Below are 17,713 nucleotides of genomic sequence, written 5' to 3' on the forward strand. Positions count from 1 at the left end.
ACACACCACACACACACACACACACACACACACACACACACACACCCCAAAACACACACACACACACACATCACACACACCCCACACACACACACACAACACACACACACCACACACACACACACACACACACACACACACACACACACACACACACACACACACACACACACACACACACACACACACACACACACACACACACACACACCTTAGTTCAGTCATCTGGGCTGAGCAGGTATCAAAATACATAATAACAGAGCACCTATAATTGGAACCAGAGACAACAAAGGGCCCAGAAATACCAGCAGGGGTTAATATTGTTAAAAGTACACCTCTCGTATGACATGTGTTAAACAAAACAACAGGCTACAGGAGAAAAGTGTCTGAGATAAAGAAGAAGCAGAAGAAGAAGATTTGGTGAAATGTGGGAAGGCGTATGAACAGTCACATGTACAAAAAGCAAAAGCAGCGATAAATACCATCAAAAATATTCAATTCTAGTACTTACAGTTATGTTTGTTGTGTAGACGCTCTTGTTGTACTGATTCTTTTTTGCATGCACCTGCAGTTGTCTTCCGTTGAAAGAGAGGAAACTGTGGTCAGCATGCTGCAACGCTACATAAGAAACGTCTTAAAGTGAGTGCCTGTCAAAAGCAGAAATAGACTGAGGGGAGACATTGATCCTAAAGGCCAGGTCTTAGAATCCAATAAGTGATAAGCCAGAGGGGTGGTGGGTCGCATGGTCTCCGCAGGACAGAGATTAGTCTGTGAGGAGGGGTAAATAGCCCCAGTTCAAATCCCAAACACCACCCTTGTCCCTGACAGAAGAATGGCACTTATTGTCTAACAGGATGGATGCAAATCGCTGTTCTGCTCACAGACACACTGGTTCAATAGATTCATTCTTTAGGGTGTAGGCACCAGAGGCCATGTGAGAAAAGGGCCATTTATGGTATTTAATCAATGGGTCACAGTGGATATAAATAGTCTGCATGCTTTTAGTGTGAAGCAATCCATCGATGAAATACAATTCACTCTGAACTTTGTGTCTTTTTGGATTGGAACTGTCACATGAGTAGGAAAGTTCAGCTCAGCCCATTTTGTAGGAGCCTTGGGGATTTCTTTTAACTGTTACTTTTAGTGTTCATTATTATCTGATTAAATGTACTAATGCAATCCTTTTTTTATCCTGTTCTTTCTGTATCTTTTCTTATTTGTTATACATTTAATCGCTTGGTTTTATCGGGAAGTATTGGCAACTGTTTTAGTATGCCTGTTTTTATTTATCATCTTGTTTTTTACTTTATTGCAGAGCACTTTGACCAACATCCCCTGAATAACACAACAACAAAAAACAAGAACAAAAGAAATTGGGAATTGTGTTATGTGGATATTACAGAAATATCCTTATATCTTGTTCTTCTGTTATTGGTGTTTTGATCATTTGCCTAAGTAGCCTAATCAGATCTTTTACATGAAAATAGTAATACAAATATATTCTGTACAGTATTTCATTTTTACATTCTTTTTTAGCCCATCTTATTCTGTTGCCATAACTACACTAGCTACTGTGCATTTGAGAATAGAACCATTGAAAATTTCGAAAACGTAAATACACTCTTTTACAAGTAAAGGCAGTAAACGTAGGTAAGTACTTAGAGACCCAAAAAGTGCACTCACTTGAAGAACATCGTAGTTTCTTCCCTCCAGTGTTGTTGTTTGTTTGCAGGTCGTCAGCAGCAGATGGCAGGAGAGGCCGTGGAAACGTCTGCTCTGACGTCAGTCCTGCCCGCCCGTACCTGTCACCTGACCAATGCGGAAGTCAACAAACCGGTCAGCGAAATGTTAAAAAGCACTTTACTTTACCTACTTCCCTGTTTTATGTGTTGCGTTTAATGTAAGCTTCGTGTGCTTTAAAAACGAGCACTAAAGGGACACTGAATGGCTTTCAAGTGTCAAGTGTTGGACGCACCCTCCGTCATTTAGCAAGCGGTAACTAAAGTTAGTTTATTGTAGTTTAAACACACCGCTTCAAGATGCGGAGCGACCCTCTCCTCTCCAGCGTTAACGTGGTGCTTGTAATGGCCTACGGTAGTCTGGTGAGTGTGTTTATCTTTATATCTGTGTCATTTTCTTACCTAGGTCAGGTGTATGTTAACTCTCGCGATGACAAGCCTGTAAGCGTAGTTTTTTTTAAAACATATGTTTGGTTCATTTTCACTACAGAGTTTCTGTTTACAAAGCTTATTATTTCAAATAGTCAAAATGGCTTCATTTTCACTATGAAACACAAAATATGTCCCTTAACTGGACAGAGTTCAAAATCCTATGCTGAGTCATTACAAGGCACACACAGTTAGTGGAATGTAACTAAGTACATGTACTAAAGCAGTGGTTCTCAACTGGTGGGTCGCGGACCCGTTTCAAGTGGGTCGCAGATATGAGTGAAGAAAAAAAACTTTTATTTTGAAGGCCCGCTGTGCATGCAGTTGGAGTGGAAGTACCGGAGACCATAAACGGGTTTGAAAACGTCACGGAGTGATCATCTTCTCAATAAAACATTTTTGCTGATGTTTTTTCGAGTCTTCTGGCCAATCAGAATCAAGATTGTTGCCGGAAGTCCCCACGGAGAATAACTTTGCGGTAGAACTATTTTTTATACATCCATGCGTACAACTTCAGATACAAATGAACACATAATGAGATATGACCCCGGGTTTGATGATTGACAGGTCACAGAACAATGGGAGCTATCTACCCTTATCCACAATTTAAAGTAATTCACACAGACTCTCTCCTCTTTGCTCTTCTCTCCGTGTAGAGCAGCAAGTTCAGCTGTCAGAACAAAGTGAAAAACAAACAATGGCATAAAACATTATTAATATTAGTATTTATTTATTTTCTTCTCAGTGTGCCAGAATGCGTAGTTTATATGTTAGTATTTCTTAAAATCTCCTGGGGGAGAATCCCCCCAGACCCCCATGCTGGGGTTGGGTTTTCAGCATGTCATGTTTTCACGTGTGGTGAATTTGCAGGATTGGCTCCAAGTCTGCCTTTTTATTTTAAAGGCATTCTTTAGTTCTGTGAAGGGATAGCCTATAAGGGATACTGTACTTCACTTTAATTAATATTGTATGCTGAAAAGCGTATATATATTACAGCACGATTTTTTGTTAAATAGATTTTAGTGGTTCAAAATTTCGGGTCACGATTTATTGACCAAGGAAAAAGTGGGTCCCGAGGCCTGACCTGTTGAGAAGCACTGTACTAAAGTACTATAACTAAGTACAAAGGTTAGATACTTTTACTTTACGTGAGTATTTCTATTTCCTGCAACTTTGCTCTTTTACTCCATTACATCTAGGGGGGATATATTTTACTTTCTACTGCACAACTTTTATTTGCATTATGATTTGTTATGATCCACAGACATTCTGCTCAGTATGCTCAAAAGGGGAGCACAAATAAAACTAACCCCTGACTTTTTTCTAGGTGTTTGTTTTGCTCTTCATCTTTGTCAAAAGGCAAATTGTGCGATTTGCCATGAAGTCTCGGAGAGGACCACATGTTCCAATCGGCCACAATGCTCCCAAGGTGACCCACACAATTACACTTAAGTCTGTTGATGTGCATTGTTTTCTGGTCAAATATGATAGGTGTTTGTTGTCTGTGCTGTAGGAGCTGAGACAAGAAATTGAAGCCAAACTTTGCCAGGTCCAGAAAATCCACTTTGAGCCTCGTCTGCTGTCCCTAGATGACGACCGGCTAAAGCACAGAGAACAGTCTGGTAAGAGGCATATGCAACAACACACACTCATATACACTAGTCCTGAAACTATCTATACGAGTAGTTTTGAACCGAATAATGTGTGTGTCTGTTGTAGGTTCTCATAACTTCCTGTATAGAATGAAAGCACTGGATGCCATCAGAGACACCGGTAAGCTTTGCTGTCAACAATCTGGTCACACTCTGGTTTTGTTGTAAAGACAAACTGTTACAATTCTACCTGTACTTTCTGTCAACAGATCTACCTTTCCGTGAACTCGGCGGCACACCTACCGCTGTGACGGGTAAAAGACTTCGGACGTGGCTTCTGCAGCTACGAAAGTCCCAGTGCATGTTCCAAAACAGTCTGAGCTCGCTCATCGACAAGGTGCTGGACGGATACAACAAAGCCCGTCACGGGGCAGAGGTCAGTGTCCCTCTGTCCGTTTGTGAGAAGAACTTACATCTCTTAAGACACATCATGGCAATATTGTGTGACAGTACCTTGTCTAAATAAAGAGCAAAACAATTGTTTTAAACTGGCAACAAAATCATATAGGTATGCTTAATATGAAAGGAGAGTATTTGTAAGTCATGTTTGTTACACAATTGATTTAATAGTCATTGTGCTCCATAAAACTCAATGTCATAGCTGATCAACAGAAAAATAGTTGCTGACTATTTTTGTAATACATTCATTGTTATACTAAAAATGCAATAATGGCAGAAAAAAAGACAGTTGTTAGCCTGTCTAATGAAGTCATATACTAAATATCTCTGAGTTTGACTTACAAAACAAGACATTTTAAGACATCAAATTGGTCTTTGACAGACTGGGATGTATATTTTTCACAATTTTCTGACTTTTTTAGACCAAACATTTAACCAGTTTATACATAGTGGCTGTATTGTGGTCTTCTGACAAAATTGTTACAAATGTATTATCCTTATTATTAGTGCTTCTGCTATTCACCATATAGTCCCTCCTGTTGTGTACAGTGAACTGCGACTGCAGGAAAAGCTGTCAAATGTACGGATGTCTTGTCATTTTACCCATTTTTTTGTCTGTAGGCTTTTGGTGAAGCAGAGTTTTTGAAATACCAGGAAGCACTGACTGAACTGGCCTCTGTGTGAGTAAACACAACCTCTCCTCTCCTCGCAGTTCAGCCTCACTTTTATGCTAATCCCACTGTGGAATGTTAATCTATCATTGGGTCAATCTGATTCTTCCTTTCTGTTTCAGCGTGAAGTCTCGCAGCAGCAGCAGCACTCCGAGCCAGCACCACCACTCGGCCGCCAAAGACCTGATCGGCACCTCAGAGCCAATGAGCTCCTCCTCCTCCCCCACCCAAACCACCTACCTCACATCGTCGATGCAGCAGCGCAGCAAGCGGCCCAGACACTTCCTGGAGCTGAAGAACTTCAAAGACAACTACAACACTCTGGACAGTTCGTTCTGAAAATATGTGACTCGCACCTGAGAGAAAGGTCTAAGACAAGGTAGAGCTTCCTGTGATTTAAGTGCCTACAGATCGGTAGTTTAGGGTGAAATGAAAAAGCACTGCCTTCATATACTAACACATATTGCCTAGTTCAAAGTCTAATGCACTTCAAACTGCTCTACCTAGCCTATGCATATATCCTGTATTAATGCATGTACAGTACAAGTGTTATATTAGGCAGAAAATGACTATAGTGAGTTACTATGGTAAGTAGGGTTGATTTGACCAAAACAACACTGGAGCTCTCGGCTATGCAATGGCACATGACAATCAGTATTTATTGCACAGTTATAAAAGCCTATGCAGAATTGTTATAATTAACCAAGTGTATTTAAATGCTAACAATGTTTGTAGATAAATCCCAGTGTTTAATAGTTGAAAAACACACAGTTTGTCACTTATGTTTACATCTATGTATGTCTCTGCAGTTAATTTGCTGTTTTTAGCCTTAAACATGTTTTACAAAAGCCATACTTGATTTAATGAATTGTGATTATTAAGTGCTCTTAAGATTTAATCAGATCTCTCAGTGGAATGTAATTTAACTGTTTCCCAGTGCATTTATGCAATTATAATGTAGCATCAGGGGAGGTTTCTTTTTAAAAAGGTTGACTGGCACCCAGATGTCTGAAATGTTTGTTAATTCTCGTATCAGGGGAACATTCAGGTGAATTATTATTTTCTGTGACGCTTATTGTATAAGTTGCCATCCGAATAAAACAGTGACATGCAGTCAAAATGTTGTAAAAGCGTTTCAATGTTATTAACAGTGATCAGCACAATAAGGTAACGTCAAGTGTCCAGCAGAGGGCGCACCTTTCATAGTAATCTGCATTGAATTCCTCGGATGCCTGAGTTCAGTGAGGAGACAAAAGAAGCTTTATATTATTTTCAGTAATTTATTCTGAAAGTCACAAACACAGATAATAGATTAGAATTTACGTTACACAATCTGTCTAGAGGTTTTATATAAATAAATACAAAGGAGAAAGCTGTTAGAAGTTAAAATATCAAATCACATTCATTATTATTATTAATATGTACAAACAAGGGGACAGTTTACAAAATGATAAGGAACTGAAATGCTTTACAAGAAATATGTAGAACGACACTTCCATGAATCAGTAATGTTAAATATCTTCATCACCACTGACACTCCATCCTTCTGCTTCCTCACAGCTTCAGGAAGTGCTAAATAGTTGTTAAGGACTGTTGACCTTGTATAAATTATAAACGGTATTTACACGTTTAGAGCATTATACCATTCACTCAGTGAAGTGAATGGAGTCATGGAGGATGAGTGACTATTCAGTAAAAGGACACTGGATGTAGATCCTCGGGTTAATGATTGCTACAGAAAACATTTAGCTTAGTTAGCTATGTTGCTACATCACTATATGTGAATTTCATAATATCATAACCCACTTTGGCAAAAGGTCTGCCAACCCGCACAGTTCTGTGTTGATACAACAACACGAGATTGTCATATCTCAAAGGTTAATAAAGCGATCACAACAGGGCAGCACACGGAAACACTTGCACGAGGTACGCAGTATCACATGTAAAACTTCAAATGCACATTCGCTGAATCAGCTTAAAGTATCTATATCAAGCTCAAATTCACACATGATGCATAGACAAAGCAAGTTGTGGTGCGTGTGTCGCCAATCTTCACACAGTTTCCTTCGAGGAGTGTTTGTGGTTTGGTGGAAGTTTTGATGTAGTTACAGTCCAGGGAAGCTCAACTCCAACATCTCGACTATCAGCGAAATCAGATGTGGGCGGTCGTAGAGTCGTGCTTGTTTTCAGTCTGCAGTGAAACGGTGTTGTGGTCCAATACGTGGGGTCGGGTGGCGCAGTGGTCTGTGCATCTGATCATCAGATCAAGGGGGGTGCTGGGGAACTCCAGTTCGAAACCCGCTCCTGCGGCCACTGCGTCAGGCCGTTGTGTCCTTGGGCAAGACACTTCACCCGGATTTGCTGATGTACTGATCCCACAGTACATGTATACTATCAATGTGTACTTGTAAAAGCGCCTCGATGACCTCGAGGCGTGAAGATGGACGGTGTGGCGCAGTGCGCTGTGCAATGATCATCAGATCAAGGGGTGAAACCCGCCGCTGCTGCGTCTGTAAAGCCGTTGTGTCCTTGGGCAAGACACTTCACCTGAACTTGCTCCTGTGGGTATTGTCCACAGTGACCATTGCATGTATGTAAAATATGTGTGTGATGTGTATCTGTAAAACTGGAAAAAGCGCTATAATAAATGTAAGGAATTATTATTATTATTAATACCGTGTCTTTCTTCTGCGCGGTTACTTCATGACCTGATCTCAATGACTTTGATGAAAGGCAGAGGTTTGTTGGAGGAGTTGGAAGGCTTGATTGGTTTACTGAGGGGAGAGGAACAAGAGAAATTAGTCGATTGTATTTTGGAACAGCACAAAAACAAGTTATTGGTGTGAAGGTGTACAACTAGAACAGGGGAATATTTTAGTGTGCGTTTGTACTGTATTTTGGGACCCGTTTCATCAAATCTGCATAATTAAATGAACAATGAATGCAATACTTGCCACTCATGCATCAGCAAAAAGGGCCCAGTAGGACTTGTATATGAAGAGGAAGGGTAAAATAAGTTACCTGTAGACGATCTGGGGATTGCGCTCGGATGAAAGGTGGGAGTTTGACCTTTGTCCTCCCATGAAGTAATCCATCTGGTCATGCATCTCTCGGTTCTGCAGAAAGGCGGAGGTCAGAGGTCAGTTCACATAACAGCAATAAGACAAAAATGTATTTGGCCACAAAACATAAAGACCTCTTCATCTGAACATATTTGATCTCCTTTCTCCTGTCATGCCTTGCACTTAATCCTGACTCTGAATTCCACTTTAAAGCCATGCAAATATTTTTCTTTATAGACAACAAGCATCACTCACCTCAGCCTCCAAGAAAGCCACTTTCTCTTCCAGCTCTTTGATCACGCGGTCTCTCTCCTGGATCACCATGCGAGAGTTCTGGAGCTGAAGAACCAAAAAACAAACAGTCAGTAAATCCTGCACAAATATGAACATGGAGACAGTGTGTTGGCTTCACTAAATCTCACACATGTGCGCCTCACCTGTTCAATCATGTGTCTGACTTTCCTTTGCTGGCTCTTCAGCATGTCGTCCAGATGGTGGATCTTTTCTTTGAGAATGGCCAACTCCCTCTCCAGCTGCTCAGTCCTAAAAATACACACCGAGTTAAAACTGTGACTTGATTGGCACTAATTAATAAACGCTGTTTTCTGTTCATTGTTTGAGTTAACTGACCTCTGCCCCCCTTTCTGGCCCTCCTCTCTGATTTTGCGCAGCTCATGGAGTTCCACCTCGCGGCTGTTCATCTCCTCCCTCAGGGTGGCGCTCTCCTGCTCCATCCCTCCCAGCAGCCTTTGCAGGTCGTCTATGCGCATGTCTTTCCTCTCGCTGGCTTCTTCTGTGGTCTTCAGCTTCTCCTCTTCCTCGCTCAGACGCTCCTTCAGCCTGCTACTCTCAGCCTGGAGGAGACCGGGAGGAAAAGAGGGGATGCTTATTATTTTAGTGTTACATGCAGTTTCAGTGCACCCAAAATACAGTATACATTATATTTGGTGATATTTGTGAAAATAAGCTCTGTAGATGTGTGTTACCTGCAGCCTCTCTTTATCCTCTTGGTGTTTCTTTTCTGCTTCCTGTAGCTGAGCATACAAGCGCTTACTGACCTCCCTCAGCTTGGCTCTCTCTGCTTCTTCATCTGCTTCCTGAAAGAGAAAGGATCAAATGTTAGATGAGCAGATATTATGTTCTCATATTAAGGAGTTCATCACAATGTAAATCATAAGCACATGTCTCTATGCAACCTGGCTGAGCTTGCATCAGAGATTAATCTGCTAAATACTGACTGAAATATTTGGCAAACAAATCTTTTTTTGTTTAAATATTGAAATTATTTGGATTATTTTTGCCACATTGAGATAGGGCTGCTCTAATAATCGTATTTTAATCGCAATTACGATTATGGCTTGCAACGATTACGAAAACAACGTAATCGAAATAAAACGATTATTTTTTTATTATTACTTTTTTTTTCAAATTAAATATTTTTTGTATTGGTTTTTCAGTTGAATTATACTTAAAGTTCAGGGTAATAAACTGTTAAAAACCTACTGTTCAAATGTTTTTCTCCAATAAATTGATGTTTTCAAAGTAAATGGATAATCGTTTTTAATAATCGTGATATCAATTATTGACCCAAATAATCGAGATTATGATCTTTGTCATAATCGAGCAGCCCTACATTGAGACCAGGTTTCCACCTATTTTCTGTTAAGCAGTGTCAAAAAAGCCACACCTACTAGGATCTGATGTTGTAAACACTTTATATTCAATCAATCAATGTTTATTTATATAGCCCAATATCACAAATGTTACATTTGTCTCAGTGGTCTTCACAGTGTGTATAGAATATCAGTATGACAATACGACACCCTCTGTCCTTAGACCCTCACATCGTACAAGGAAAAACTTCCAAAGAAAACCCAGTTTAAAGGGAAAAATGGGAGAAACCTCAGGGAGAGCAACAGAGGAGGGATCCCTCTCCCAGGACGGACAGACTATTTCCTTACAACGTGCAATAGATGCCGTGTGTAAATTGAAAAGATAATACATTTGCAACATAGGTAGTCCAAATATTCAACTGTTTTCTATGTCATACCTATTTGTATGCTTTTACTGTCTGTCCATAGCCTTTATGTGCCTTGTATTTATTCTTATGTGTGCTTTTTGATCTTTTTTTATGTGTGCTTTTTATCTATTCGTGTAATATTATATTTTATTATAATGTTATGTTCATTGTAAAGCACTTTGGCAAACCCTCTGTTTTTAAACTGTGCTATATAAATAAAGTGGATTGGATTGGACACAGACCATTGACCTTAAAACAACAATATTACTCTGGATTGATAGACAGATGCTTTCCTGATATCATTGAACATCCTCTTTTCCGTGGCTGCCAACAGGCGTATCAGTGTGCGTCATTGGATCAGTTGGATCAGGACGTGCCTTTCCCTCCTAATTTGTGCAACGCTTGTGTGAGCGCACCACGGCGTGAGTCATTATAGATACTATAATTGGCACAAAAACTATTCAACCAAACAAAGTGATGTCAGCTTTTGTTTGTAATTGTACGAGACGCAACCGACGCGCAGATAGTGGTGGATGCTAAAAGTGTGTGGCTCAAACACAGCAACAAAACCATTAAAGGAGAGGCATCTGTGGAATGCTGGGAACAATAGGGAGGGCCTGAACTCAACAACACAGAGAGGAGAGGAACAGAGTGTGCTGGGAAAGGCTTCCTCCTATAAGCATAGTTTCACGTATGCTGTCATTTCAACACCTCTCCCCCCTCCCATGTCTCGGTGTGTCTCTGTTTAACTTTATACCTCCTTTTTGCGTCTTCTGTGTGCCTCTGGGAGGGGATTGCTTTACAGGCATCGCACGAACAAGAACACATTGTCCAGAGGAAAACAGAGGAGCTGTTGCCATGATATAATGCGAGATTTGATATGTGCATTTCTCACACAGTGTTTACCACTTTGAATGCTCACCTGTGCCTCCGCTTTAGCCTCGTCTTTAGGGGCAGACGGGGCGCTCCTTCTGAAGGGAAGACCAACTTTCCACCCATTTGTGAGCGGCTGTAAAGAGAAAAAGGGGAAGTCAGCAACTAAAGAGTGAAAGAGGACGGAGGAAATGCCATTGAGCTCACAGGAAGCTGGGTTAACAATGTGGAGGGCAGAATAAAGCAACAATAAATCTACCTTGTTTTTGGCTGCCATCTGCTCCCTCAGCGTCTTCAGGCAATACCTCACCTGCGATGAATACAGACACATTGTGAGTTACTGACATGTGTTTATTAGTTAACAGGTATGTGTTGAATGTCTGCAATGCGCTATGAAGTGTTAAACAGCAGACTTTATTAGCAACAGAGACGAAGTCTGGAAGCGCGGAGGATTTTACATGATGCAAATCGTTATATGTAACACCGGGCAGAGACTGTAGTGATAGTGTGTGTTTCAAATGTGCGTCAGAGCTACAGTAGACACTGTCCAGACACTGACCTCCTGTATCTGTGAGACTTCATCCGACAGCATCTTGAGGCTCTGCTGGTGTTTCTGCTGCTCCTGTTTGCGGGCCTCGAGATACACCTGGGACAGGGAGAGAGAGGCACGGATGATTAACACTGAAACTCCACGGCAAATCGATATTAACATATCAGATATTTCTTTAAAAAAACAAAACACAACACATACCTTGATAACCTCCACCTGCTCCTCTTTGTATTTGACCGGTTCAGGGTTCAGAGATGTCCTGTCAGCGGCCGGCTGCACCAGCGCATAAGCTCGTCCGACTGGCTGCAGATTAGAGAGAAGAGGAGTTAACAATGTGGCACGCACAGAGTTGCTTGAGGATGGGTGTGATACATTTCCACACATCATCAGCAAACAGATGTTAAGTTGCTGACGCGAGAGCGTGGTTTGGATCAATATTGCGACACAACGTTTAAAAGGAAAGCCAAGAGTACTTCTGTTTAAATGCCATTCTGATAAACACCATCTGTGTCTTTTTGGGCGCAGGGAGTATTCCTGTGTGACTGAGTCTCTATTATTAAGGCAGAAACATTTTGGAGACAAACCCAAAAACATCTGCTTTCGTTGGAGGTATTATTCAGTTTTCATCACAACCATAAACAGAGACAGCAGGTCGGGAGACAAAACTGCTGCTCTGGATGTCTTTATCTCTAACTTTTGCATTGGTTTTGGGAGAGCAGTTGTTATCTCGGCTCTTTTCTTGACATTTTGTGTGGCAGCTGTGGCATTTTACAAGCAGTGTGTGTCAGATTGTGTGTGGGCATGTGCCGTGATAATGATGATGTGTGAATGTACGCTACGGTAGCTCTGAGATGAATCCTCAGTATTTTTGAGAGGGATTCATTAAGATGAATTGTCTGAATCTATAAATCCAAATATGGCATTAACGACGATCACTTCGCCTTAAAAGAAAACAGTGCTACTCTTTTTCCTTACGTCATAGAACAAACTAGACACAGTGGACACAGGTTGAAAAGTCAATTAAAATGTACAGTAACAGCATGATTAATAACACCTTAAGTATCTAAACCATGCATCTAAAACAGTGATGAATGTTTTTCTATTGCAACATTCCTATATCTCCTACAGTCCCGATTCCCAGGTCTGTTCTCTACATCGGTGTTACAGCCCAGGTTGCAGCCCAAGTTATCAGGTGCAGGAAGTTCTTACCTTGTCCCTGTACTGCTCCGTTCTCTGGGCTGCCTGCCTCTGGTCGTGCAGTGTGAGTCGCAGTCTCCTGCACCCCTCCTGAAAAAAGCAACCAAGAGAGGACACGATGAAGTGAAACCACAAAGAGACCGTTATGTTTTGGAGAGACTGTTGAGGACTATTTTGAGGAGAGGAGGAAAAAGAGGAGGGGAGACTGAGTCATACTCAAAGTCAGAAACAGAGGAGGGAGAGTACCCAGTAAGAGAAGGAGGGAGTACAACGAGCGTCAGAGAGAAACCAAAAGTGTGTTACAGCTGCACAGAGACAGATTGTTTGAATTAAAGTGTGTGCTGTGGACGTCAGAGGGACTTTAGGCGGAGACTCTCCAGGCGCTCACAGCCAGTTGGAAGCAGATGCTTGATTTCTGGGAAAGTGGGCAGAAAATGTAATGTCAAGCCAGACAGGACATTTCCATGGTAACAAAATCCTCACAGAAGCGATAAACTGCCTGGCACGCCAACCATTCCACTGGGAGGAGCAAGTCCGAGACAAAACAATGCACAGATGGCTTCGAAAACAAATACCTTTTACTTTGAGTTGAAGGAGAGAAGTGTCTTTAAACAGGAAAGGGATGTGAATGGGTGTGTGTACTGCAGGGAACCCCCTTGTAGAGTGTGTGTGTGCATGTGTGAGTGTGAGTATGTTAGGGAGGAGGTCAGAGACATTACGTAACTCATTCCAGCAAACGACATCTTGTTCTGTTTATCTTCCCGTATACATTTACTGTGTGCTCCTGGTTATTAAACTCATGTCAACTCTGAGACTGAAAAGACAAAGAAGAAATGGCTGCCATGTGGGTGTGTTCTTTTCTGACCTTCAATAGATTAAACAATCAAATTAATAGTGGAAAAATATGTTAATTGCGGCTTCTTACTAAGTCGATAGTTGTTGCAGTTTACAGTAAGAGTTTAAGCCACTAGTGTATGTTTTTCTCTGCTGTAGAAATCACGTCTGATATGCAGGATACCCCGACCTGGATGTTAGCCAAACAGGGACAATAAACTGTGCAGCGTTGTGTAAAGCGGAGATAAAGGGCAGTAAGAGGTTATAAATCAGCGGGGGGGGGGTCCAACTACGAAAAACGAAACTCAGGGAAATTAAAGCAAAAAATGTCCCTCTTGTTCAACATGCTTTCCTCTCAGATTACAAACACCTGAAAGCTTTAACACAGGAAAAGGGGGGGATAGAAAGAAAGGAGGGGGGATAAAGAGGGAACAGTGCGAGGGTTGTTGAGAAGGAATCCATCATTATACAATCTCTCTTGATCTCCATAGACAACCAGACAAAGAGTCCGCTAATCCTCTCTTAGCCAGCGGCTATTGACATGCTACTCTCTCTGCCCATTTGCTCTTTTATAAATCACACTAAAATGCCATCTATACTACTTTACAACCTGTAATGCTAGACTTCCCGGGATCACAGACAAAGGCACCAGTTGGATGTGTTCATGGAGGGTGACGTATGCGTGTACATGTACGCACGCGGAAAAACACACACAGATAAAAGTACACAGTACCTTCACAACAGGGCAGAAACCTGAAACTAAGCACACACACAGCACACTGCTGGGTGTTCGGAAACTGAGCACAAAAGACCACAGGGTACTGCCGGGCAGAAAGGATTAAAGGGTATGAGGACGCTTTTTGTTTTTGAGGCCGGTAGATCAGTTGCTGATAAAAAGACAGAGCTGCTGGATTTGGTTAAAAAAAACGAAATGTTCTTTAGAGCTCGCTGCCACTTTCAAACAGAACGTGATGTTCAGATTTCTGAACTCACGCAGAAGCAGGGATCTTGGAAATAAACACATGTTGCCTGCAGGTGTTGTACCTTCATACCACAACTACATTCCACAGTTGTGTGTACTTCATCGTACATGAAATCACTCTTTCCTTTCATGAGCTACTTTCCCACACTGTGTCCCTTTTGTCTTCTGTCCATTCCTTAATAAACCTCGGCCTCTGAGGCGACAGCTGTGCGACTGAGGCAGGTATCAAGTGACCATACAATACCTGAGTTCTATTACCTTACTCATACAAGGAACTAGGATACACGTATTTTCCCACAGCTTTCTCCATTAGCATAATTTGATTACTCAGTACATCTGTGTTTAAAGTTCTCTCAATGCATAGTAAGCCTATGAACAGGAACTTTACCTCAAAGTTATGACTAACATCAGGAAATATTTGATCAAATAAAAAGAGTAAGACTAAAAAAATAGAAGCATTCAATGCCAAGTATTCAAACCCCATCAGATACTCTCTATAGTGCAGGCATATTTTGACCTGCTCAACAAAGCTTCAACCTTTAATCGATTGAAAGAATATTGGCAAATAGTTTGACAATCTATAACTCATTTGCGCCCTATGGTCAGTCAGCAGTCAGTTCAACTCAAGTTGAGGTGTGAAGTAAAGCGTGTGGAGGTTTGTGTGTGTGTGTATTTCCAACATGTGAGAACTTGAACAGGTGAACGCTTCGATTTGAGTCATGAAGTGAGAGCTTTCATCAGAACAGATATATAATTACTACAGTCATCCTTCCATCAATAATCATCTTCTCCTGCTCTCTGTTGCGTGTGAACCAGGTAGGATTTTGCATTTTACGATCATTCCTATATATTGATGCATCTCCTATGTCATGTCTGGCTCATTCCCAGCAAGTAACGTCACACACTCCTGACTGAGATGGTGTCTGTGATGAGGAAAGCCAGCAGGAATGTGTGAGGTCACACAACACAAGGAACTAAACGTCTGGGGGGAAAGTTGTGGCATTATTCAAAAAGTGCCCAATATAACAGTTTTTTTGGGAAGAGGAATTATGCCAGAGCATTTAAATGATTTTCAAATAAAAGCTGAATATTTTCTGCTATTAACGTGACATTTAGTTTCAAAGGTGTTCCTTGTGTTTTATACATCATCTCTGTTCCAGGAAGCACACAAACCACCCAGTGAAGGCCTTTCTCTGCTACATCAGGCACATCCTTATCAGAAACACTTCCTGATAAATAGCAACGGGTTATTTTTGTTAATAAGTCATTATAAAAAATGTAACGTGTAAAGGTGAAGTCTCTTTGCTGCTTTGTTTAGTCGGACGTTAATAACCCTATCAGATATGGAAAAACTGAATGTGGCTGAATGTGGGGGACTATTTGACTATTGGATTTGACTTTGATAAAGCTGCATTTTCCCTCAGAGCTCATTCAAATATGCTTTCAGTCGCATGTTGAAATGTACCGTATGATAGATAACACAGAAGCTGAACAAATGTGGAGTTTCATATACTGCTTTATGACACATTCCTCTCCACCAATAATCGGTTTATCAGGTGTGTGAGTGGAGCTGCCCTTTGTACACTCTGACCCCTTCACACAGTTACAAAACACTAACTGTTATTTCAGTCTAGAGTAGACCATTGGCACACATGTCAATATCAATGCACGGTGCTCTCATCATACTATTTAACTTAACCATTATGAGGACTCTTTACTGTAATGCCTATTATATATTATTCTGTGATGGGTTGAAGGGATCTTTTACCGACAGGTTTTGTACTCAGCGGGAGGCTGCTGATAAGGGGAAAGTGTCATGTTACTCAGCAACCTCATAAACCGCAGGGCAGGTTAACAGTTTGCTTTGTCAGTCGAGGTAAATGATTAAACCTCTGCAGCTACAGAGTGCTAATAAAACCCTTCTTCTATAGGTGAAACAGGCAACTAGTGATCACTTATTCACAGTGCAAGTATCAGAAGTCTGTGCCAAAGTCAAGGATGTTTAATCCTCTTTAAGGAAACTCCTCATGCACAGGTGGCACACATACTGCACAAGCTAAGTGTTTACAGGGCTTCACACTGTCACACATGCTACTGTAAGCCCCTGAATGATGTGGGCAGAAAGCACCTGTGACTGACAATTGTAAATTGGACTAATTCTGAGCTGATGCCTTTATATGTTGGTAGGGAGAACATGTGCTTGTGGTTGGGGGGGCTAAAACTGTAATCACAACAAGAGACTAAACAGTTAATACACCACTTAGAGGAGGTGAAGCCTGAAGATCTGTAAGTAAACCAACCTCCAATACAGTATACACAACTGAGCAGGGTCATGTAAAGGAAAAAGAAAGCAAGAATAGAAACCTACAAGTGTTTTATGTGAGAAAAGATCCAACAGATCCAAAAGTGGGGAAAAAGGACTTAAGCTTTTGACATTGGTTTACTTTTGCAAATGTCTTATTGTACCACAATGCACCCATAGAGGAGGTCAACACACAGAAGTACACAAAGGTCTACTTTATCATTGTATTTAACATAAAACAAGCATATAAGGAGTAACTCACCGCCTGCTCTTGATTTCTGATGTCTTCAAATGTACACATACTTCTCGACACTCCGTTCATCTTGGATAGAAATAAATACAACTCAGATAATAAATTAATAAATAAAGTCAAACTAAATAAAGCTCCTTCAGTTAGAACAGCTCCCCGGTGTGTGTCTCCAATGGTCCACAGTGGCTGCCGTTATCAGTGTTCAGCCCGGTGTATTGATGCGTTCATGCTCCCTCCCCTCCCTGCACATTGTTAAAACTTTTCTCACCACGTCACTATGGGGGAGGGGTAAGGGGGGGAGGAACAGGAACAACCCGCCCACTAACACACCGATACAGCCAAATAGGGAATCTTATTATACATCCATGGAATACGGAAGCAGGGAACTTGTAATGGGCAGATGGATACACCTGCTGGAACAACTTCTGGAGAAACGTCAATGCTCTTTACCTCATGGTGCTGGTATTTCCTATCAGGTTGAATGGGTGCAATGTTTTCAAGCAGTGACACACTAAAGATGGTCGGCTCCTGCCAAATGCCGTGCACAACACTGCTCAATTTACCAAAACATTATTAATTCAGGAGGTTTAACCCCTGGATGAACTTGATCTATTATCTTACAAAGCAATGGAAAACTAGGCTTGGATTCAGAGATTTAAAGCAATTTAAGGCTGTTTTATAGAGACAATATATCTGTAATTCACTTTTTCTTGTCAAAAGAATTGATACATTTAACATATTTACTTGAATGCA

The 17,713-nt window shown here is 41.2% G+C and overlaps 3 protein-coding genes across 7 annotated transcripts in view; 1 reads left to right on the forward strand and 2 right to left on the reverse strand.

Annotated features, from left to right (window-relative positions):
- LOC117460523 (serine-rich adhesin for platelets) overlaps nucleotides 1-1,763 on the reverse strand; it is an 8,231-nt gene extending 6,468 nt beyond the window's left edge. For 2 of the 4 annotated variants that reach the window (XM_034101984.2, XM_034101983.2), the window contains exons 1-2: nucleotides 1,684-1,763; nucleotides 512-618 (exon numbers count right to left, since the gene is read on the reverse strand). The gene's annotated coding sequence lies outside the window, so the exon portion shown is untranslated. Of the gene's footprint in view, nucleotides 1-511; nucleotides 764-1,683 lie in introns of those variants that run through there. The other 2 variants (XM_034101986.2, XM_034101985.2) reach the window with 2 other exon arrangements.
- On the forward strand, nucleotides 1,747-6,070 carry c16h1orf43 (chromosome 16 C1orf43 homolog). Of its 2 annotated transcripts, none has more exons than XM_034101988.2 (7): nucleotides 1,747-1,836; nucleotides 3,496-3,597; nucleotides 3,682-3,790; nucleotides 3,888-3,941; nucleotides 4,030-4,196; nucleotides 4,841-4,899; nucleotides 5,013-6,070. In XM_034101988.2, the coding sequence occupies exons 1-7, from the start codon at nucleotides 1,747-1,749 to the stop codon at nucleotides 5,227-5,229; spliced, it is 798 nt and encodes a 265-aa protein (XP_033957879.1). In that variant the 3' UTR covers nucleotides 5,230-6,070. The 2 variants fall into 2 exon arrangements, with proteins under 2 accessions (XP_033957879.1, XP_033957880.1); XM_034101989.2 differs by having other exon boundaries at nucleotides 1,800-2,102; nucleotides 5,013-6,069.
- Nucleotides 6,071-6,156: 86 nt separating this feature from the next.
- tuft1a (tuftelin 1a) lies at nucleotides 6,157-17,185 on the reverse strand. The gene is made up of 12 exons (XM_034103454.2): nucleotides 16,973-17,185; nucleotides 12,605-12,682; nucleotides 11,597-11,698; nucleotides 11,405-11,491; nucleotides 11,105-11,155; nucleotides 10,895-10,981; nucleotides 8,939-9,049; nucleotides 8,583-8,806; nucleotides 8,390-8,495; nucleotides 8,208-8,291; nucleotides 7,912-8,006; nucleotides 6,157-7,664 (listed from the first exon to the last, which is right to left on the reverse strand). Exons 1-12 carry the CDS (start codon nucleotides 17,030-17,032, stop codon nucleotides 7,592-7,594), a joined length of 1,158 nt encoding a protein of 385 aa, XP_033959345.1. The 5' UTR covers nucleotides 17,033-17,185; the 3' UTR covers nucleotides 6,157-7,591.
- Between the last annotated feature and the right edge of the window lie 528 nt (nucleotides 17,186-17,713).

The sequence above is a fragment of the Pseudochaenichthys georgianus genome, chromosome 16 (assembly GCF_902827115.2).
Source record: "Pseudochaenichthys georgianus chromosome 16, fPseGeo1.2, whole genome shotgun sequence".
Taxonomy (NCBI): Eukaryota; Metazoa; Chordata; class Actinopteri; order Perciformes; family Channichthyidae; genus Pseudochaenichthys; species Pseudochaenichthys georgianus.